General features: G+C 50.1%; 1 protein-coding gene across 1 annotated transcript; it reads left to right on the top strand.

Annotated features, from left to right (window-relative positions):
- The first annotated feature begins 11,473 nt into the window (after positions 1 to 11,473).
- On the top strand, positions 11,474 to 23,002 carry ACTC1 (actin alpha cardiac muscle 1). Its single transcript, XM_086937001.1, has 7 exons — positions 11,474 to 11,582; positions 15,766 to 15,910; positions 17,516 to 17,840; positions 18,558 to 18,719; positions 19,029 to 19,220; positions 21,468 to 21,649; positions 22,585 to 23,002. The coding sequence occupies exons 2-7, from the start codon at positions 15,782 to 15,784 to the stop codon at positions 22,726 to 22,728; spliced, it is 1,134 nt and encodes a 377-aa protein (XP_086793127.1). The 5' UTR covers positions 11,474 to 11,582; positions 15,766 to 15,781; the 3' UTR covers positions 22,729 to 23,002.
- The last annotated feature ends 533 nt before the right edge of the window (positions 23,003 to 23,535 follow it).

Here is a 23,535-nt window from a genome sequence, read left to right as displayed (position 1 = left end):
CCAAGCACAGTCAAGTTTGCAAGCCTCCTCCAAGCACAGTCATGTTTGCAAGCCTCCTCCAAGCACAGTCAAATTTGCAAGCCTCCTTCAAGCACGTTCATGTTCGCAAGCCTCCTCCAGGCACATTCATGTTTGCAAGCCTCCTCCAAGCACATTCATGTTTGCAAGCCTCCTCCAAGCACAGTCATGTGTGCAAGCCTCCTCCAAGCACATTCATGTTTGCAAGCCTCCTCCAGGCACAGTCATGTGTGCAAGCCTCCTCGAAGCACAGTCATATTAGCAAGCCTCCTTCAAGCACAATCATGTTTGCAAACCTCCTCCACGCACGCACAGTCATTTTTATAAGCCTCCTCCGTACACAGCCATGTTTGCAAGCATCCTCCAAGCACATTCATGTTTGCAAGCCTCCTCCAAAGCACATTCATGTTTGCAAGCCTCCTCCAAGCACATTCATGTTTGCAAGCCTCCTCCAGGCACAGTCATATTTGCAAGCCTCCTTCAAGCACAATCATGTTTGCAAGCCTCCTCCACGTACGCACAGTCATGTTTATAAGCCTCCTCCGTACACAGTCATGTTTGCAAGCCTCCTCCAAGCACATTCATGTTTGCAAGCCACCTCAAGCCATCCATGTTTGCAAGCCTCCTCCAGGCACAGTCATGTTTGCAAGCCTCCTCCAGGCACAGTCATATTTGCAAGCCTCCTTCAAGCACAATCATGTTTGCAAGCCTCCTCCACGCACGCACAGTCATGTTTATAAGCCTCCTCCGTACACAGTCAGGTTTGCAAGCCTCCTCCAAGCACAGTCATGTTTGCAAGCCTCCTCCAAGCACAGTCAAATTTGCAAGCCTCCTTCAAGCACATTCATGTTCGCAAGCCTCCTCCAGGCACATTCATGTTTGCAAGCCTCCTCCAAGCACATTCATGTTTGCAAGCCTCCTCCAAGCACAGTCATGTGTGCAAGCCTCCTCCAAGCACATTCATGTTTGCAAGCCTCCTCCAGGCACAGTCATGTGTGCAAGCCTCCTCGAAGCACAGTCATATTAGCAAGCCTCCTTCAAGCACAATCATGTTTGCAAACCTCCTCCACGCACGCACAGTCATTTTTATAAGCCTCCTCCGTACACAGTCATGTTTGCAAGCATCCTCCAAGCACATTCATGTTTGCAAGCCTCCTCCAAAGCACATTAATGTTTGCAAGCCTCCTCCAAGCACATTCATGTTTGCAAGTTGCAAGCCTCCTTCAAGCACAATCATGTTTGCAAGCCTCCTCCACGCACGCACAGTCATGTTTATAAGCCTCCTCCGTATACAGTCATGTTTGCAAGCCTACTCCAAGCACATTCATGTTTGCAAGCCTCCTCCAAGCACAGTCATGTTTGCAAGCCTCCTCCATGCACGCACAGTCATGTTTATAAGCCTCCTCCGTACACATTCATGTTTGCAAGCCTCCTCCAAGCACATTCATGTTTGCAAGCCTCCTCCAAAGCACATTCATGTTTGCAAGCCTCCTCCAAGCACATTCATGTTTGCAAGCCTCCTCCAGGTACAGTCATATTTGCAAGCCTCCTTCAAGCACAATCATGTTTGCAAGCCTCCTCCACGCATGCACAGTCATGTTTATAAGCCTGATCCGTACACAGTCATGTTTGCAAGCCTCCTCAAGCACATTCATGTTTGCAAGCCTCCTCCAAAGCACATTCATGTTTGCAAGCCTCCTCCAAGCACATTCATGTTTGCAAGCCTCCTCCAGGCACAGTCATATTTGCAAGCCTCCTTCAAGCACAATCATGTTTGCAAGCCTCCTCCACGCACGCACAGTCATGTTTATAAGCCTCCTCCGTACACAGTCATGTTTGCAAGCCTCCTCCAAGCACATTCATGTTTGCAAGCCTCCTCAAGCACATCCATGTTTGCAATCCTCCTCCAGGCACAGTCATGTTTGCAAGCCTCCTCCAGGCACAGTCATATTTGCAAGCCTCCTTCAAGCACAATCATGTTTGCAAGCCTCCTCCATGCACGCACAGTCATGTTTATAAGCCTCCTCCGTACACAGTCAAGTTTGCAAGCCTCCTCCAAGCACAGTCAAGTTTGCAAGCCTCCTCCAAGCACAGTCATGTTTGCAAGCCTCCTCCAAGCACAGTCAAATTTGCAAGCCTCCTTCAAGCACGTTCATGTTCGCAAGCCTCCTCCAGGCACATTCATGTTTGCAAGCCTCCTCCAAGCACATTCATGTTTGCAAGCCTCCTCCAAGCACAGTCATGTGTGCAAGCCTCCTCCAAGCACATTCATGTTTGCAAGCCTCCTCCAGGCACAGTCATGTGTGCAAGCCTCCTCGAAGCACAGTCATATTAGCAAGCCTCCTTCAAGCACAATCATGTTTGCAAACCTCCTCCACGCACGCACAGTCATTTTTATAAGCCTCCTCCGTACACAGCCATGTTTGCAAGCATCCTCCAAGCACATTCATGTTTGCAAGCCTCCTCCAAAGCACATTCATGTTTGCAAGCCTCCTCCAAGCACATTCATGTTTGCAAGCCTCCTCCAGGCACAGTCATATTTGCAAGCCTCCTTCAAGCACAATCATGTTTGCAAGCCTCCTCCACGTACGCACAGTCATGTTTATAAGCCTCCTCCGTACACAGTCATGTTTGCAAGCCTCCTCCAAGCACATTCATGTTTGCAAGCCTCCTCAAGCCATCCATGTTTGCAAGCCTCCTCCAGGCACAGTCATGTTTGCAAGCCTCCTCCAGGCACAGTCATATTTGCAAGCCTCCTTCAAGCACAATCATGTTTGCAAGCCTCCTCCACGCACGCACAGTCATGTTTATAAGCCTCCTCCGTACACAGTCAGGTTTGCAAGCCTCCTCCAAGCACAGTCATGTTTGCAAGCCTCCTCCAAGCACAGTCAAATTTGCAAGCCTCCTTCAAGCACATTCATGTTCGCAAGCCTCCTCCAGGCACATTCATGTTTGCAAGCCTCCTCCAAGCACATTCATGTTTGCAAGCCTCCTCCAAGCACAGTCATGTGTGCAAGCCTCCTCCAAGCACATTCATGTTTGCAAGCCTCCTCCAGGCACAGTCATGTGTGCAAGCCTCCTCGAAGCACAGTCATATTAGCAAGCCTCCTTCAAGCACAATCATGTTTGCAAACCTCCTCCACGCACGCACAGTCATTTTTATAAGCCTCCTCCGTACACAGTCATGTTTGCAAGCATCCTCCAAGCACATTCATGTTTGCAAGCCTCCTCCAAAGCACATTAATGTTTGCAAGCCTCCTCCAAGCACATTCATGTTTGCAAGTTGCAAGCCTCCTTCAAGCACAATCATGTTTGCAAGCCTCCTCCACGCACGCACAGTCATGTTTATAAGCCTCCTCCGTATACAGTCATGTTTGCAAGCCTACTCCAAGCACATTCATGTTTGCAAGCCTCCTCCAAGCACAGTCATGTTTGCAAGCCTCCTCCATGCACGCACAGTCATGTTTATAAGCCTCCTCCGTACACATTCATGTTTGCAAGCCTCCTCCAAGCACATTCATGTTTGCAAGCCTCCTCCAGGCACAGTCATGTGTGCAAGCCTCCTCCAAGCACATTCATTGATCAAATATCTTTTTTTAGATATAACACAGATGTCTTTAAAAGAAGTATACAAAGTTCACATTGTGTACCAAATGTTAAAATAAGAACAGAAAAGCGATCGGTTATTGACAATCGTAATAAAAATAGAGATCATCCACATCTTGAGCCTCCTTGTTCCGTAACATTTTAAAATAAAATATAAAAACACAATTATGTAATGAACCAAAGGGAGGGTAGGTTAACACATAATATACAAAACTCTTCACCCCTTTTATGTTACTCTCGCAGTCAGTGGTATCATACATATAAAAACAACCCAATATTCTTAGGGGTACTGCTCATGCTCTTTTCATTTTGTCCTCCTTAGAAGTTGGGGTATATTATAAGGTGTATTAACACCTTGGCTGCTAAGGGTTTTTCCCCCCGGTGCTGGATTCCCACATTTACCATTGTTTGTGACAAGGTCAACTCGTCATAAGCACAGGGCAGGTAAAGCCCATGACGAGTTGACCTTGTCACTAGCATGGAAGTGGTTAAATGGTTAAAATGGATAAGGGGGAAGCTTTATGGGACCTCTTTTGCTTAAAATTACGGTATGCTTGCTGAATGAAATTTGCTAGTCTTATATTTAAGACTATATTTTCAGGGTTCAAAGCCACAATAATGTCTTGCCTACAGGTCCGGGCACCCAGCCTATTCCATTCAGCTTTAAGTTTGCACCTGCGTTGGGAATTAAAGAGTGGGCAAAGGCAGACCACATGCAACAGAGTTTCAGTCGTTTTACAACACCCTCTACAAGTTAGGTCTTCCACGGTGCGTCCCCAGGAAGGCAGGTCTTGCAGAAATCGCCAGTCACCCATTCTATTAGCTATAAGGCTACGTTTTACGTACAATGGGTATGTACAAGACAGGTAAGTGGCGGGGGCTAGCCGTCTGTATGAATTTATGAGAGCCCAAGCGTGACTACGTTTCGCAAAAAGTGCTTTATCTGTGATAAGTGATCTCATTCTCACACATTTTTTAATGCCCATTTTAAATGCTGTCTGACTGGGGTTAAGGACCCATAGGTTACTCGCTGACATTTGATGACTGGTGTCCTTAAAAAGGTGACCAAACGTTCCACCTGGATTTTTCTGGGTGATTTCTAGCCAGACTAAAGATTCTAATGTGCCTGGGTCCGCTTGTCTCAATTTGTGACAGAGGTTTAGGTATGTGCCGACGTTGGAAGCCTCATAGTTTAGCAACCCCATCTCTAATCTTATCTGTGCTGCAGATGCAGAATTTGGCAGCTGAAGAACTCTTTTATATATTCTGGTCGTGTGTTGATTTAAAGCAATGTTAATTTTCCCCTGAATATCTCTATACGTATGATAGGGTAGGGCCAATTTTTGCTCTCATGACTTCCAAAAGAGGCGTTAGTCTTGGGCCTGAGAGATTTTTGGAGAGCTTACCTAGTGACACCGCAAGGGTCGTAGCTTTAACTGCGATCTCATTGCGCTGTTTTATAAGATTACATCTGGAGTCCAGGTGGACACCTAGTTATTTGTACTACTGGCCTATAGCGAGGCTTGTGTTGTTAAATGACCACCCGCCACCGGCGTGTCGTTTCTTACCAAAGAGGACAACTTGTGTTTTCTTAAGGTTGACCTCTAGTTGGTTCGTGGTTGTATAACTAAGCAATTTGTCGAGGAGCCTTTGCAGCCCGACCCTGGTGAGGCTAAAGAGAACCAGGTCATCGGCATACAGAAGGTTACTTAAAGCCGTGCCTCCCACCTTTGGGGGATGACTGTTTGTATCGTCCAGAGTGCTAGACAGATCTGATATAAACAGGTTGAAGAGAAGAGGGGCCAGCACGCATCCCGGCTTCACACCTCTGGTTGTCATAATTTTCCGCGAGAAATGTGGGCCGAACCCCAACTTCATCCGGACCCAGGTACGGGAGTGAAGTTGAATGATTTCCTCCAGTAGTTTATCAGGGATCCCCCACTTCCTTTGTTTTTCCCATAGAGCCGCCCTAGGGACCCTGTCAAATGCTGCTTTGAAATCGACAAAGCAGCAAAGCACTGACCTAGATGTTGAAATAGCTTTGTCGACAATGGTTGACACTGCTAAAAGATTGGTCATGGTCCCTGAGTTGGCAACAAAGCCTGTCTGGTTCATCGGTATCAGGTTGTTTTCCTTAGCCCATAGCCTCAGGTCCTCCAAGAGAAGGCCTGCGTAGTGCTTAGCCTCAATGTCCAGGAGGGCAATTAGTCTGTAATTGTTCGGCGAGGCGCGGGATCCTGATTTATAGATTGGGTGGATAATGGCTCCCCGCCATGAGTCAGGGATTGTTGCAGTTTTCAAAGCATAATTAAAAAGGTTTGTTAGTGTTCTTGACCAGAAGGCTATGTCAGATTTAAACAGACTCTGTGGCAGGCCATTTGGGCCCAGTGCTCCGTCTGATCTTGCTTTTGTCACTGCTGTGGCAACCCTTTCTTGAGTCACCTCAAGGTCCTCGTTGACAGAACATGAGCACTCAGTCTCTCTTGGGGGGCTGTATCCTGTTGGTCCTGGGTGATCTGAAGACCTAAAGTGGTTGGTGAGGAATATTTCCCAATCTGATTCTTGGATATTTGCTGATCCAAAGCTTGATGTGCTCGGGTTTGTGTGGTTAATTAGGGCCCAAAATTGTCTTGAGTTTTTACTCTTACTCTCCCACACCAATTTGCACCAGAATTGGTTTTCGTGTGTCTGTTTATCTTTAATCATCGCCAGCCTGAAAGACTTTAGGGCAGCTTGGTAAAGGTTAAAGCATTCGCTATTCCCCAGAAATTTTGCAAGTAACCGCAAAGCGTGGTTTCTGGCTTTCTTAAGTGACTTTGTCTGTATTGACAGTGTGAACTTGCAAGGCTGGATTGGCCTTTGGGCCTGCTGTTTTGCTGGAAAGAGGTTGGTCAGGTGAGAGCAGTGCATCGACCATGTCGCAATCAGTGAGGCATCTTGGTTGATTCCGCCTCTTATGATGTCCATGCTTTCTTGTAGGATGTTCAGGGTGATGTCTTCACTCCACTTGAGGCGCTTTGGGTTCTCCGTGTATATTCCCCGGCAGGTTGAAGGAGCAAGTTTATGCTTCACTGGTTTTGTGTTAAAGGATATGACCTGGGGCCTCAGGTCACTTTCGATTCGTGGGTGGATACGGAAACTGGACAGACAGTGAAGCAAGGCTGAGTTGCAGATGGTGTAGTCCATGTAAGATTGCTTGCTGCCATTTGTCCAAGACCAGTTTGAAGGGGTGTCACCCGCCGACCTGCCATTGATTACCAGGTAACCTGCACTGTAAAATCGCATCACAGAGAGTTCGCCCAGTCCGCAGTCTGCTTGATTGGGCAGTTTGGTTTGTGTCACGGCCTCAGTGATGGAAAATAAAAAAGGCCCATCAGTGTCTGCACTTTCATGTTTGCAAGCATCATCCAGGCACATTCATGTTTGCAAGCCTCCTCCAAGCACATTCATGTTTGCAAGCCTCCTCCAAGCACAGTCATATTTGCAAGCCTCCTTCAAGCACAACCATGTTTGCAAGCCTGCTCCACGCACGCACGGTCATGTTTATAAGCCTCCTCTGTACACAGTCAAGTTTGCAAGCCTCCTCCAAGCACAGTCCTGTTTGTAAGCCTCCTCCAAGCACAGTCATGTTTGCAAGCCTCCTCCAAGCACAGTCAAATGTGCAAGCCTCCTCCAAGCACATTCATGTACGCAAGCCTCCTTCAGGCACATTCATGTTTGCAAGCCTCCTCCAAGCACATTCATGTTTGCAAGCCTCTTCCAAGCACATTCATGTTTGCAAGCCTCCTCCAGGCACAGTCATGTGTGCAAGCCTCCTCCAAGCACAGTCATGTTTGCAAGCATCATCCAGGCACATTCATGTTTGCAAGCCTCCTCAAGCACAATCATGTTTGCAAGCATCCTCCATGCATACACAGTCATGTTTGTAAGCCTCCAACGTACACAGTCATGTTTGCAGGCCTCCTCCAAGCACAGTCATGTTAGTAAGCCTCCTCCCAACACAGTCATGTTTGCAAGCCTCCTCCAAGCACATTCATGTTTGCAAGCCTCCTCCAAGCCCATCCACATTTCCAAGCCTCCTCCAAGCACATTCATGTTCGCAAGCCTCCTCCAGGCACATTCATGTTTGCAAGCCTCCTCCAAGCACATTCATGTTCGCAAGCCTCCTCCAGGCCCAGTTATGTGTGCAAGCCTCCTCCAAGCACAGTCATGTTTGCAAGCCTCCTCTAGGCACAGTCATGTTTGTAAGCCTCCTCCAAGCAAAGTCATGTGTGCAAGCCTCCTCCAGGCATATTCATGTTTGCAAGCCTCCTCCAGGCATATTCATGTTTGCAAGCCTCCTCCAGGCACATTCATGTTTGCAAGCCTCCTCCAGGCACATTCATGTTTGCAAGCCTCCTCCAAGCACATTCATGTTTTCAAGCCTCCTCCAGGCACAGTTATGTGTGCAAGCCTCCTCCAAGCAAAGTCATGTTTGCAAGCATCATCCAGGCACATTCATGTTTGCAAGCCTCCTCCAAGCACATTCATGTTTGCAAGCCTCCTCCAGGCGCAGTCATGTGTGTAAGCCTCCTCCATGCATGCACAGTCTTGTTTATAAGCATCATTCAGGCACATTCATGTTTGCAAGCCTCCTCCATGCACGCACATTCATGTTTATAAGCCTCCTCCGTACACAGTCATGTTTGCAAGCCTCCTCCAAGCACAGTCATGTTTGCAAACCTCCTCCAAGCCCATCCACGTTTCCAAGCCTTCTCCAAGCACATTCATGTTTGCAAGCCTCCTCCAGGCGCAGTCACGTTTGCAAGCCTCCTCCAGGCACCGTCATGCTTGCAAGCCTCCTCCAAGCACAGTCACGTTTGCAAGCCTCCTCCAAGCACAGTCATATTTGCAAGCCTCCTCCTAGAACATTCATGTTTGCAAGCCTCCTCCAGGCACAGCCATGTTTGCAAGCCTCCTCCAAGCACAGTCATGTCTGCAGGTCTCCTCCATTCACAGTCATGTTTGTAAGCCTCCTCCAGGCACAGTCTGGTTTGCAAGCCTCCTTCAAGCCAATCCACGTTTCCAAGCCTCCTCCAAGCACATTCATGTTCGCAAGCCTCCTCCAGGCGCAGTCACGTTTGCAAGCCTCCTCCAGGCACCGTCATGCTTGCAAGCCTCCTCCAAGCACAGTCATGTTTGCAAGCCTCCTCCAAGCACATTCATGTTTGCAAGCCTCCGCCAGGCACAGTCAGGTTTGCAAGCATCACCCAGGCACATTCATGTTTGCAAGCCTCCTCCACGCACGCACAGTCTTGTTTATAAGCCTCCACCGTACACAGTCAGGTTTGCAGGCCTCCTCCAAGCCCATTCATTTTTGCAAGCCTCCTCCAAGCACATTCATGTTTGCAAGCCTCCTCCAAGTGCATTCATGTTTGCAAGCCTCCTCCAGGCACAGTCATATTTGCAAGCCTCCTTCAAGCACAATCATGTTTGCAAGCCTCCTCCACGCACGCACAGTCATGTTTATAAGCCTCCTCCAAGGACATTCATGTTTGCAAGCCTCCTCCAAGCACATTCATGTTTGCAAGCCTCCTCCAGGCACAGTCATGTTTGTAAGCCTCCTCCAAGCACAGTCATGTTTGCAAGCCTCCTCCAAGTACATTCATGTTTGCAAGCCTCCTCCAAGGACATTCATGTTTGCAAGCCTCCTCCAAGCACAGTCAGGTTTGCAGGCCTCCTCCAAGCAAATTCATGTTTGCAAGCCTTCCCTCATGGACACATGACTGCAAACCTCTCAGTACCCCCAAATACAGCCATGTCTTCACACCTTGCATTGCCCCCATGGATAAACGATTTGGAATGCTTTTTGTTGTCATGCCTTGCAGTTATGCTTGCATCCCTCTCTCTACCCCATGCACAGTCCAGTGTTTATCCTCTCGTGTGCAGTATCACTTGCATATCTCCACCCTTATCCCGGCGAACATACATACCTCTCCCTCACATACAGATCTGCCAATCACCCCGTGCTCTCAGAGGCAGAGGTCCCTCTGTTTGGCTATCCCTGGCACTTGAAAGTCTGGATTGGGGCTTCACTTTCACCCCATACAAAGCCTCAGTGCCCTCCTTACACACTCTCTGGTTAGCTGTCAGTTTCCTTTCATTGCCTCTCCCCTCACAAGCAGTCCTGTCTCTGTAATGCCAAATATTGTACTGTGCTACAAATAGGTTTACTTGCACACACATGTTTCCGCTAGGGTAGGGTGGAAGTCACATGACGCTACGCAATCCTGTGGAATTACCCGCATATTCCGCGAGATTACGTAGATTTACACGAGAAGAGTAATTCTGTATTTAGTGTTCTTTTTTTCGGGCAAAAAAGTCCCCTGACATCCAAAAAGGATGTGAGGATGCATTTTGCACTAAGAAATATTGCTAATTTGAAGAGAACATGCAACACAAGGTGCCACTCGCGCTCGCTAAATGTGCACTTGGGTAGAACTCCCCCCTAAATTACTCCTGGCATTTAGAGCTGTTTACTTGATGCAAAACACACCCTTGAGTCCAAAATGGATGCACGGATCTCTTGGGCGCTCTGGAATAGTGCTACATGCAACAGAACCATAATAGCGCGCTCTCGCTCTTGAAGGGGCATATTATTAAGGGCCATTTCGACGCTTTTTTGGCTTTAAAAGCCAAAAAAGCGTGCTAAAATGACATTGACCTATCTACATGGGGATGCTAACATGCATTAGCGCATGTTAGCACGTGTTTTCCCGACGCCTCGCTTTGCAGCTCTAATGAGATGCAAAGTGGGCGTCACTGGGCAGTACTTCTTGTAAATTATTGCTGATGTGCACATTGCAATATTTACAAGGAGGCTTACGCATTTTTACAGACGTTAGTTTTTGGTGAAAACCGCGGTGTTTGCCAAAAACTAGCGTCTGCAAAAATGCTGACTAAGGAATATTTACCATTGGGGGTGGATTATGCTGATACAACCGCAGGGTCGTATCAGCAAAGTTATCGCCTTTTTCCATGGATCATCGCGGAAAAAACTGCGATGTTCCATGGAAAACACCGCTATTGCTGGAATAATTATCGCCATAGCGCTTTGCATTGTTAATACAGCGCTAGCATTGCGATAATTACCAAGGATAGCCAGCGATAACATATTTCATGCTGAGTGTGGCCAGCGCCACTTGATGATATGCCCCCAAATGCGCTCTTGCAGGAGGATTTTTCCTCAAATTACTCTTACTTATGGGTGCGGTGTAATTGCATTATTATCAGTCATTCTACATTAAGGCGTAATAACCTAAACTATTTTGATTACTCCGGCGGAATTGAAATTCCGCCCAGGTCTAGTTTCGACCCCAATATCCAGCCACATCCAGCTTGCTTTCCTCCTCTCCATCCACGCCCCAGGCTGCTACAACCCCCCTCGCAAGCCCTCCCTTTTCACGCCAGAATGTTGCTTTTTAGCCTCCTAGTTGGCATCCCTGACGAAGGGGTGCCGGCTGGCGACTCCACCTTTGCCACTTATAACTCCCGTCTCCTGCATCAGCACCCCATCGGTGCTTCACCACGTTCCAAGCGCAGCCCCGTCTGCATCCCCCATCCCACACGCGTGCCCATCACCCATTGTACAACACCCCATCGCTCCGGCCCAGAATGCAGGTTTTTGGCCCCTATTTGGACATGCCTGGTGCAGGGATGCCTGTCCCGGTGGGTCCCACCCTGGCCCCCGTACATGGCTCTAGCCCTGCCCGGCCGAGGCCGGCCTCCCCCCTCCCTTGCACCATGAATGGCCCGGCTGCTCCTGTTGGCCCCGAGGCTACCTAATATGGGCCTGGCGCGTCCCCGCCGCGCGGGCGGCCGGCGCAGCCCCCTGGGCGGCCTCTATATATTCCCAGCTGGCGGAGAGGCCTGCACCCAGCACCTGACATCTCTGGAACAAGCTCCTCGCGGCTGAACTGGTGAGTACTCAACGCTGCTCGGGCACCATGGACCAAAAACGACCTTCCAAGCTCGGATCTGGATTTTTGGACAAGTGACCTGGGGGACTTCGTTCTACTTTTTGTTTTTTGCTGGAAACTGAACTTGCAATTGAATTCCTCTTGGTTGACAGCTCTCTAGCGCCAAGATGCATTTTTAGTCTGCGTTGGTCGCTATAAGAAGGGTTAATATTATTCTTGTAAATATTGTGCGTTACTTTTTAATGAGACGCTGTTTGAGAAGAGCAGACACGTCTTGTGCTCGCCGGCACCTTCTTATGCTTTTACTGAACCCTGCTCTCATACTCTCCGTTCGCAATTTAAATCGGGAGTGCATTAATGTACCTTATGAAACACAGGGGCAGATTTACAAAGCCCTTGCGCCACTTTTGTGTCACTTTTAACATTGGGAAAAGTGACGCAAAAGTGGCACAGGGTTCTTGTAAATCTGCCCCTAATTGTTGCGTTTTATATTATGCATGCCGAAGCACAGATTTTATAGTATAATATGCAGGCTGCAATGACCATTGACTTTATTACGTATATATAATCTGCTGATGACGGTACTGAGCACGTGAACTAGTATTTGGGCGATGTACGATAGCGCGTAATGTTTACTAGATGGTGTAATGATTACGCTGTACTGAATGTACTGCAGAGACGGCGAGCTGAGCAATTAACCTAATATATCCAAGGCGTGAACGTGTTATGCTAGAATGCAAGTACTGTATACATGTTGTGTGAGAGATTCCTGATTCGCCACTTCATTGCTAGGGATTTAAAACCATTATGTGCTGTGACTTTCATATTTATTTATAAGGCGCTTGGTTGCAGGAGCGCAGGAAGCGCTTTATGGGTGTAGAGATAAAGATGAAACGTGCACATAATGGCCTTCGATTGTCGGTTCAAAGATCTATTTATTTGTGTATAAGTCGTTTTACCAACTTACTGCTGTGTGTTGAAGTGGCGCGTGCCTCAGGTCGGGGTGAACAGACATGCATAACACATCAAACCCCTGCGGAGTGCGTGGCTTCTAGGCGCATGCATTGCACACTCAAGGAAACAGTCCATTTTGTTCCCTGGATCAGTGTTTAATCCATGTAATAGCACGCGACATGTTCGTGATAACGGAATTGGGTGACGGGAAGAGAAAGACTCTGTCCAAGATCACACACTTTCTGTCAAGGGAGGAATTAGGGGTAGCGCCGAAGTCTCTTGGTTTCAAAGCTAATCAGCTAAAGCTAATTAGCTACACATGCCTCTTCGCTTCATTGGGGAGCGGGGGTTATAGCGCTGAAATGTGAACTGGGTGTTCTCCAGACGCTGTTTTTAAGCAGCACCTTTCCTCCAGCGGACCTCTAAGGGGCGCGTCTGAATTCCCATTGGTTTCCCTCTGATGCGTTCCCCTTCCGCTCTCCTAGCGCCAAGTGGCCAAAGCCCTGGAGATGGCGCGCTATACAGGTTGCTGCCATCACTGGATTCAGACACTACATTCCGGCGTCAACAGGCCACACCTTAAGTTATTTAAACATTTTAACAACACACCCTCAGCTGTGCCGCCTCCTGCTTTATCATGCGGGGGGTAGAGGGGGGAGGGGGCTTTCCAAGTAGACGTGAGAGCGCCCTCTGTGGAGCACCTGCCAGTTCGTACAAATACCGCTTTGTATAAAGCGCTCGTGTGCGCTGTCTGCTAGTGGCACTGTATCAGCTGTCCTCGCTTGTGCACAGCTGACAACAGATGGCCTCGTGACGTAAGCGGGAGCTTGAGCCTCCGGCGGGGTTGTAGCCAAGAGCACGGTGCATTCTGGGACCTGTAGGCCCCGCGCTTCACTAAATACACACAAACTGCATATAAGACACACAAGAATGGGCGGAGTGAGGCAAACATGGACGCTGAATTAGTAAAACACCGACCGAAGCACAGGGATGCTGTTGTCAGCAGCTGTGACAGGGGCAACGACAGTGAACAGATTGGCAGAGGCGCTGAGAAACAGAAAACAAGGGTGAAGCCAGGCAGTGGCAGGGTCCGAGTGCCCGGAGCAGAGAAGGGGACGCAGTCCACAGTGATCGACCCTGCAGGAAGCCACGTCACCCACGCGGAGCTTCTTCATTCAGCCCACAACTGCTGGTTCTGATAAGCTACACACCAGGACAGGTTTTTAACATCTCATAATCAGGGCCGCTAGAATTTAGTAGCAAGGGAAGGTTACATTATGCGTCAGGGTTGACTAAATTATGTGGCAAGAAACGGCAAATTATGTGGCATAATGCGGCAGGATAGATGACTTCATTATATTGTCATTACACTTGCTAACCCTGTCTGTGCATAGGCTGCACCCCATTAGTACTAGTTAAACACCCAAATATAGCAATAAGCAGGAGAAAGGTGACAAGTCAACCTTTGCCAAGGGCCTTCCGCCACAGACAACTCCTATGGCTGCGTTTCTAGTAACTTCTGAACCATTTGAGATAGAAACAATGTTTTTAGATACAATCTGTATATTATGCGGCAAATGATGGGTTATGCGGCAAATGATGGGTTATGCGGCAAATGCGGCAAATCCTTAATTATGTGAAAAGTGCACAATGGCTTAATTCCGGTGGCCCTGTTCATTTTGACAGACAGATGTGGGGTGATATTTACAAAGTCCATCCCTGCAGACGTCCACACCGCTTCTCTCTCCAGCCGCGTCTGCTGTTGTCCATAGACCAGCTCTCAGAATGGAGTCACCAGAGCAGTCACGGGCTTAGTGACTGTGGTCATAAGAAATACCATAAAGAGACCTGCAGAGTCTTTCCCGCTCGAACTATGGGGACTCCCTATAGAAGGGCTCACCCACATATTTTATCAAGAGACTCCAGCTCGACGAAACGCGGCAGCAAGGACCATCCTCAAGCTACTCAAACACTACTCAGCAAAACGTTCACTGCCTCCTGGCACCGGCTTCCAGTGAAGGAAAGGACGACATTCGAGGCGCTCCACTTGGCACAAAGGGGAATTAACCAGAAAAGACCCTCCTTGAATATAGGGCCCTTCTGGTACCCTACACTCATGGCAGGACCCTAGGGTCCTCCAATGTGTGGCTACTAAAGGTTCAGTGAACCCAAACGATTAGATGGGGGAGGGGGTGGATCCTTCTGGCATTTGACCCCTGAACTCTGGAATGCTATGCCAGCTGAGCTCAGAAACGAACTGAACAAGACCCATTCAGAAAAATGCTTAAAACATGGCTATATCCAACTACCCCTAGACACGCCCCGCTTTAGAAACTCGCGAGTGGACTCTATGACTCACACAGCGCAGAGAAGGCTTCGGGCATCTATGCGCTTTATAAATCTGCATAGCAAAGCTGTCAGTTTACTGTAAACCATAAACCCTCTGTGTCTCTCCCGCACTTTTTCATCCGCAACTCAGAGCGCTGCATCTGCTAAGCGCTGCGCCCCATAACATGATAACTGCCCCTCGGGGGTCAACACACACGACATGGAAACACATCCCACACAGGATCAAAACAAAGACAGCACCCTTCTAGCCACCTACCAACGCCCTGCAGAGTGCTACTGGGCGCTCTGACGCCTTGTAGTAAGCACTATACAAACACAATGTAAACACAATTCAAACACACGACACCCTTGTAGGCACGCACTACTGCGCTCCACATAAGGGTAGTAAGCGCTTATCCTTGATTTGTGAACTTTGCATTTATTGGAAACACCACAAATCATCCGTAAGCAGATGTATTTAATAAAAACAACCGAGAGCATGGACGTTTGTTTTAAGGTATACGTGTGATCAAGTTGTCTCCGTTTTTACCTCGCATTAACGCTGCTTTACGTATTTATGTTTTGCTGGTGAGTTCCAGGTACTTTAATTAAAATGCACAATGTAAGTGGTAAAGTCGCGCATAAGAGGCCACGCTGCGACAGGGGTCCCTGCACAAAGTGTGCACTGGCAGGCGTGCACACAAACCAGACAATGCTCGTTAATGGGTGGTGGGGGGGGGGGGGTTATTTCTGTGGTAAAATGTTGGGGAGGTCTGACAGCTAGGGCGGGAAGGCGCACCTCCCTGGCTGCACGTGTGCCAACGGGCGGCCATGTTGGAGCGGTGCGTGGTGGCGAAGATGGCCTGGGTTTGAGCTGGTGTCCTTTCTTTCTTTCTTTCAGACCCCAACCTCTCAAGATGTGTGACGACGAGGAGGTCACCGCCTTGGTGTGCGACAACGGCTCCGGGCTGGTCAAGGCCGGATTCGCCGGAGATGACGCTCCCCGCGCTGTCTTCCCATCCATCGTGGGCCGACCCCGCCACCAGGTACCAGACTCGCACCTTCTTCCGTCCCGGAGGACGCCTCTGGCCTCCAGCCACATCTCCTTACATTTTGTTTCACACCTGTCATCCATTCAACCACTGGTCCATCCGTTCATCCACCCATCCATCCGTCCATCCACCTATCCATCCATCATTTCCGACCTTTCCTCCTCACACCTTCTGTACCTCCCATGCCCCTCTGTCCTCCCAGCTGTGCCCCATCTCAGGCTGTTTTTACGCAGTGTACTTGCAGCAAAGGGCCCTGAGTGGCGCCCTCCTGTGCCCCTCTTTCTACCCCTGCGCTCTCCGTCACCCCGCCCCTCTTCACGTCAACAGCACACCCAGACACTCCCGGGGTTCATTCAAGCATGTCCGTGTTATCAATGGCCATCTTTCAACCAGGGATAGTTTGGGGGTCCTTGTGCCACGCGTGGGCTCCTGGGTATCCTGCCGCGGCCCCCCTCTTCCAAACCACACATGGCATTACTGGACCCCCAACTCCACTGCCAGCCCCCGGGCTCCTTCCAGGGACTGGGCCCCGAGAGGCTGCCACTTCCCTCCGAGGACCGCACGAGACATTCGGCCTCAGCAGGTGGCAGGGACAGAGGTGCCCTTCCCTGGCACCAAGTGCTGGCACATGCCAGTCATGGCATCCTTGGCAACCAATGCCTGCACGTGCCCCGCCAGGGAGTCAGGCTCGTGAAACACAGCACTGGGGCTCGGGAGCAGCGCCAAGTGTCTTCCTGCCAGGCGCAATTTTTCGCCCACTGATGCTGGCAGGAGCATTACACGCTGCTGCAGCCTTCAGAGTCAGAAGACTTTGAAGGGGCGAGTAAAGCTTAATGTCATCCCTAGTGAATGTCAAGATGGAAAGAGACTGGTGCAACGCTGACACCTTGTGGTCAGTCGGGGTACTCCATTCCCTATGAAGTGGAATAGGGCATTTGGTGGGGCTCAGAAACTGACACACACAGCAGTGATGTGGCAAGCCTTTCTTTTTGTTTTGGGTAATTTAGAAGGTACAGAATCCCTCGGGCCTCCTTAGGAGAAAGCCTGCCTCTGATATTATCACACACCCTGGTAGCACCAAGCTCCTTGTTGAAAAACGCCCTGGCATAGGCTGAGCTTCATAGATACAGGCTGCAGTGACACCTACCGGCCACTGTATGGAATTGGACGAACTCCCAAAGACCAATGCAACAGACACACATAGTGGCCAAATAAATGCTTTGTCTGGGATCGAAAATGTGACAAGTGGCCTGTTGTCCCTTGTAGTTTGTTTTCTGTTGCTCATCACCAGACTGGAGTCCCTTGTGTTTCTGTATTGAGAAACCTGATTGGTTGTATCCGACCTAAATGTATGTCACAGAAGACAAGCATCTTCCAGCTGGCCCATATGCAAATCTAGAGTTTTCTCACAGGCCTGCGCTGTAAGTTTGTAAATACAGTCTATGCAGCCCCCCCCCCCCCCACTGCCCCCCATAACACCCGATTTCTGTAATTTGGCCTCATTCACCGGACCCCCCACACCGCGCTGCCAGTGAACGCATCTCTTGCGTCAGGTGCCCCCACTCCCTGAGGTAACGTGTGCCCCCTTTCTCCACGCAGGGCGTCATGGTCGGCATGGGTCAGAAGGACTCCTACGTTGGTGACGAGGCCCAGAGCAAGAGGGGCATCCTGACCCTGAAGTACCCCATCGAGCACGGCATCATCACCAACTGGGACGACATGGAGAAGATCTGGCACCACACCTTCTACAACGAGCTGCGCGTGGCCCCCGAGGAGCACCCCACGCTGCTGACCGAGGCCCCCCTCAACCCCAAGGCCAACCGCGAGAAGATGACGCAGATCATGTTCGAGACCTTCAACGTGCCCGCCATGTACGTGGCCATCCAGGCCGTGCTGTCCCTCTACGCCTCCGGCCGTACCACAGGTGAGGGGTCAGATGACCAGCGACCGGCGGTGCCCACTGCCCCATGCCACGGGGGGGGGGGGGCGGCTTCAGACCAGCTACCGGCGGCGCCCGCTGCCCCCATGCCGCGGTGGCCGGCTCCAGACAGTCGTGGTGCCACCCACAAGCATCAAAGATGCTGGGACTTGTGGTGGGAATAGTGAAACTACAAGTCCCAGCATGCTTAGTGCAATTGACTGAAAAGCAATGCAGACACCTCCCACTGCATGGGCCCAGCTCACAAGTTAACTCCATCCTGCCCCTTGCATGTTCTTTCTTCAGCCAAGATCAACACCTGATGAGTGAGTGGAAGGAAGCCACCTATTGAGTAATACGTCTTCCAAAGTCCTTTCTGTAGGTGGGAGGAGGTGTGTCCTAGAAGCTAAGACATCCAATGCCCACCAGAGGGATGTAGTCCCTGCTTAGGTGTTTCGGAAAATTGTGTGATCCTGGGCAAATCACTTTAACACTCTGTGTTAGCATATATAACAACATTTAGGGCTCCTAGAAACAGGCAAAATATGTTCCAACCCTGGGCGCTATGTATGCAGAAGTAGTCCCCAGTGTTAGTCTTAGGGCCGTGTCAGACTCTGTGCCCAGCACCGCGGCCTGAGGGTGAAATCTCCCACAGTCCCCTGGGGTAAGAAAAGTTTCTCTGATGGTGTTTCACTTCATGACCGGTCTTGTTCCCACCCACAGGTATTGTCTTGGACTCCGGCGATGGCGTCACCCACAACGTGCCCATCTATGAAGGTTACGCCCTGCCCCACGCCATCATGCGCCTTGACCTGGCTGGCCGTGACCTCACTGACTACCTCATGAAGATCCTGACCGAGCGTGGCTACTCCTTCGTGACCACCGGTGAGTACTGTCGGCACAGCCCGGGGCCTGGCGTGAGGTGCCACGGCGATCCATGCCACCCAGACGCCACGAGTCCAGGCTTCCTTTTACAGAGTGGGGCATTCTGGGAGTTGTAGTCTTGGTGTCGCTCAAACAGTTGGACAACACCTTCCAGAATGCACTGGTCAGTAAAGCGAAAGCCCGGGGCACGAATCGCGGTGTGATAGTGTCATGGAGTCACGCAGCATGGCAGCTGCACATGAGCTCTCTCTGCCCACCGAGGTCCTCTGCCCTCCCTCCCTCTGACTGCCTCTTGTCTCACCCCTGCAGCCGAGAGGGAGATTGTCCGCGACATCAAGGAGAAGCTGTGCTACGTGGCCCTGGACTTCGAGAACGAGATGGCCACCGCCGCCTCCTCGTCCTCCCTGGAGAAGAGCTACGAGCTACCCGACGGACAGGTCATCACCATCGGCAACGAGCGCTTCCGCTGCCCCGAGACCCTCTTCCAGCCCTCCTTCATCGGTGAGTGAGAGCGGGGCAAGCTGGAGGCCGCCCGGGGCCTCCACATCTGGAAAAGAAAGTCCCTAGGCTTCCACCAGAGTCTGCCTCCATTCAAGGAGAATGGGTGCAGTCACTCAGTGCAAGCGCCTAGAGAGAGTTCAGGAGCTAGATGGCATGTCATGAAGCGCCTAGAGAGAGTCCTGGAGTTAGAAGGCATGTCATCAAGCGCCTAGAGAGAGTCCATGACCTAGATGGCATGTCATCAAGCGCCTACAGAGAGTCCAGGAGCTAGGTGGTATGTCATCAAGCACATAGAGAGAGTCTAGAAGCTAGATGGCTTGTCATCAAGAGCCTAGAGAGAGTTCAGGAGCTAGATGGCATGTCATGAAGCGCCTAGAGAGAGTCCTGGAGTTAGAAGGCATGTCATCAAGCGCATAGAGAGAGTCCATGACCTAGATGGCATGTCATCAAGTGCCCAGAGAGAGTCCAGGAGCTAGGTGGCATGTCATCAAGCACATAGAGAGAGTCCAGGAGCTAGATGGCTTGTCATCAAGCGCCGAGAGAGAGTTCAGGAGCTAGATGGCATGTCATCAAGAGCCTAGAGAGAGTCCAGGAGCTAGATTGCATGTCATCAAGAGCCTAGAGTGAGTCCAAGAGCTAGATGGTTTGTCGTCAAGCGCCTAGAGAGAGTCCAGGAGCTAGATGGCATGTCATGAAGCGCCTAGAGAGAGTCCTGGAGTTAGAAGGCATGTCATCAAGCGCCTAGAGAGAGTCCATGACCTAGATGGCATGTCATCAAGCGCCTACAGAGAGTCCAGGAGCTAGGTGGTATGTCATCAAGCACATAGAGAGAGTCTAGAAGCTAGATGGCTTGTCATCAAGAGCCTAGAGAGAGTTCAGGAGCTAGATGGCATGTCATGAAGCGCCTAGAGAGAGTCCTGGAGTTAGAAGGCATGTCATCAAGCGCATAGAGAGAGTCCATGACCTAGATGGCATGTCATCAAGTGCCCAGAGAGAGTCCAGGAGCTAGGTGGCATGTCATCAAGCACATAGAGAGAGTCCAGGAGCTAGATGGCTTGTCATCAAGCGCCGAGAGAGAGTTCAGGAGCTAGATGGCATGTCATCAAGAGCCTAGAGAGAGTCCAGGAGCTAGATTGCATGTCATCAAGAGCCTAGAGTGAGTCCAAGAGCTAGATGGTTTGTCGTCAAGCGCCTAGAGAGAGTCCAGGAGCTAGATGTCATGTCATCAAGCGACTAGAGAGAGTCCAGTAGCTTGATGGCATGTCATCAAGCGCCTAGAGAGAGTTCATGAGCTTGATAGCATGTCATCAAGCGTCTAGACTCTAGACTAGAGAGAGTGCAAGAGCTAGATGGCATGTCATCAAGTGCCTAGAGAGAGTTCAAGAGTTAGATGGCATGTCATCAAGCGCCTGGAGAAAGTCCAGGAGCTAGATGGGCATGTCATCAAGCGCCTAGAGAGAGTCCAGGAGCTAGATGGCTTGTCATCAAGCGCCTAGAGAGAGTCCAGGAGCTAGATGGCTTGTCATCAAGCGCCTAGAGAGAGTCAAGGAGCTATATGGCTTGTCATCAAGTGCCTAGAGAGAGTTCAGGAGCTAGATGGCATGTTTTTGCGCCTAGAGGCGAGGCTCCTGGCCAGTAGGCCATGGTATGGGAGTGAGGACAGGGGGTGGCTGGAGTAATTAACTTCTAAAAGGCATGGATGAGACACAACGCACCAGTGGTACTCAAGGGTGGAGACCATCTGACCTTTCATGAAGATGTCAGGGGACTCACAGGTGCTGGTAAAACGTTTGTAAACTGCTTGCTTCCCGTATGCCCATCCCACCATGCCTGCGCTCGGAGGGGTGCTTTTCGTTCGTACTTCGGCGCTGTCTCTCTGGCCCTGAAGTCAAGGTGCGGCTGCGCCTGTTTGTCACCATCCGCCCGAGATTCCCTTGTCTTAGGGGGCGCCTTATCACCATCCTTGCATAGTGTTCCACGATGTGGGCGTGGCCTCTCCTGCACAGTAGCGTTTGAAGTGCAATCAGGGTGCTGCTGCACCTGTCCATCACCACACAGCCCTGTCCACAGTCACAGCTGCTCCACAGCTGGCGTCCTGCAGACCAGGGTCACCTGTGTTGGGAAGCACCTGTTCACACACAGGAAAGGCTAAGATGGTGATAGGGGGCACCCAGATAGCAGTATATCCCCTCTTTTGTCGACCAGTTTTCCTTTGCCTGTGAACTAACATATCCCCCCTTTCCACAGGAATGGAATCTGCCGGCATTCACGAGACCACCTACAACAGCATCATGAAGTGTGACATCGACATCCGCAAGGACCTGTACGCCAACAACGTGCTGTCCGGGGGTACCACCATGTACCCTGGCATCGCTGACCGCATGCAGAAGGAGATCACCGCCCTGGCCCCCAGCACCATGAAGATCAAGGTGGGTGTGGGGCAGGCGCCCCCTGCAGGGCTGGGGGCAAGACGCACTCTCCCATGCAAAGTATTAAACACAGTCAGAGGGCTGGCACAAGCGCCTTGATAAAGCGCTTTAGAAAGCACACGGGGTATGGAAAACACTTTACAAAGCCGGGTGAAGGTTAGAAGTCAGACGGGCTATAAGCATTGGAAAGAATGTAAATAAATGTGCCTAGGAGGAAGTCCGACCTATAGGGGGTAAGGCAACGGCTCAGGCAGGCAGAGAGGGCTGGGGATGCCACAGTTGCATGGCAGGAATGCCTTAGAAGGACTTTTGTTGGTAGTGTGTGCCAATCAAAAGTGAAAATGGAAATATTCAGGCAGAAAGAGGTAGAATTGTTACTTACTGTAACCACACACACAAACACTCACTCCACACCAGGAACATTTGGAATTCTTCCACACATGCAGACACACAGTTAAACACATATGCACACACAGACACAGCATGAATGGTGCAAGGGGCAGACTAGAGATATGTCCCTAGGTAAAGACCCTAGGATATAGTTCTAATGCCATTAAACACCAGGCTTCAGCTGCATCCGTGCCTGTACAGAGTCGCAGACGCGTTATCACCATCTCCCACTCAACCTCACTTCATAATAAACGGGCAACCGATTTTAATGCATCACTCGCCATATCACGCCGATATTACAAGCAGGAATCAGAAGCAGCACAGTGGAATATATCTGAATATAGGTGACGTCAGAGCCTGTAAACTGATATCAATCACCAACTAAGCGGTGATGTGGGCTGCACACCTGAATGCCTGGTGGATATCCCAGTTCATCACACTGACACCAGACGGATGCAATACGGAGCGTGAATTCACTGCCTGTAGTTGTTCAGAAACATTAGTTCCTGCGTTTGACATCTTCCTGTTCTCCCTTCCTTCCACAGATCATTGCACCCCCAGAGCGCAAGTACTCTGTCTGGATCGGTGGCTCCATCCTGGCCTCTCTGTCCACCTTCCAACAGATGTGGATCAGCAAACAGGAGTACGACGAGGCCGGTCCCTCCATCGTTCACCGCAAGTGCTTCTAAAGCTGCTCAGACTCTCTCTTCCTCTCTGTCTCATTCTCTCTCTCTCTCTGTCTCTGTCTGTCTCTCTCTTTGCCCTACATCATCTCACACCGTATCTCCAACTCAGGATAAGAAGACGCGGGCCTCTCTCTCTGGAGCCACCTGGCCCCTACCCCACATCCTGAAAGCTCCTCCTACCCCAATTTGTACAGTTTGTTTACACACACAAGCAGTTTATTTGTGCTTGAAATATTTATTGCTTTATAAATAAACAAGACCTGGGACTTGTAAGAAATTGTCTCTTCATCTGTGTTTCTGTTTTTTTGAGTTTATTTTCATTTTCTTTGTGCACCTGCAACTCACCTTACAATATCATGACACATCAATAAGTTCGACTGCATACAGTAGGATGTAAGGGATTTTGGCCAGATAGATATAAGATGAGAAAAGTGTCTTCTGCCAACAGCATTGTAAAATGCTTCCAGTTCCTTAGCCTGGGATTATGCCTTACACACACTGCGCGAGATATGGTCAGTTTTACTCAAGCTGCTACGCATAATTTTCCCTAAAAAAGTGTAAGATTTGACCACTTCCAATTTTTTGGAGAGAGGGTGTCGGTAGGATGAGGTGCCCTGATCGTACACAATGATCTGGGTCGTGCCCAGGCAATCCTGGTGCACTTTGGTATGAGTGGTAAAAGGCACTTCAGATTTTAAATGCGATGAGTGTCAAATTTCACGCCTCCCAGGAAAGGAGGCACAATGACTGGTGCACATTGAGATGGGTTGCACCAGGCAATAATGGTCAGGCACGGCGAAGAGATGAAAT

This window comes from Lissotriton vulgaris, chromosome 9 (genome assembly GCF_964263255.1).
Source record: "Lissotriton vulgaris chromosome 9, aLisVul1.2, whole genome shotgun sequence".
Lineage (NCBI taxonomy): Eukaryota > Metazoa > Chordata > Amphibia > Caudata > Salamandridae > Lissotriton > Lissotriton vulgaris.
The sequence above is the reverse complement of the archived record's forward strand: the minus strand, read 5'-3'. Positions and strand labels throughout refer to the sequence as shown.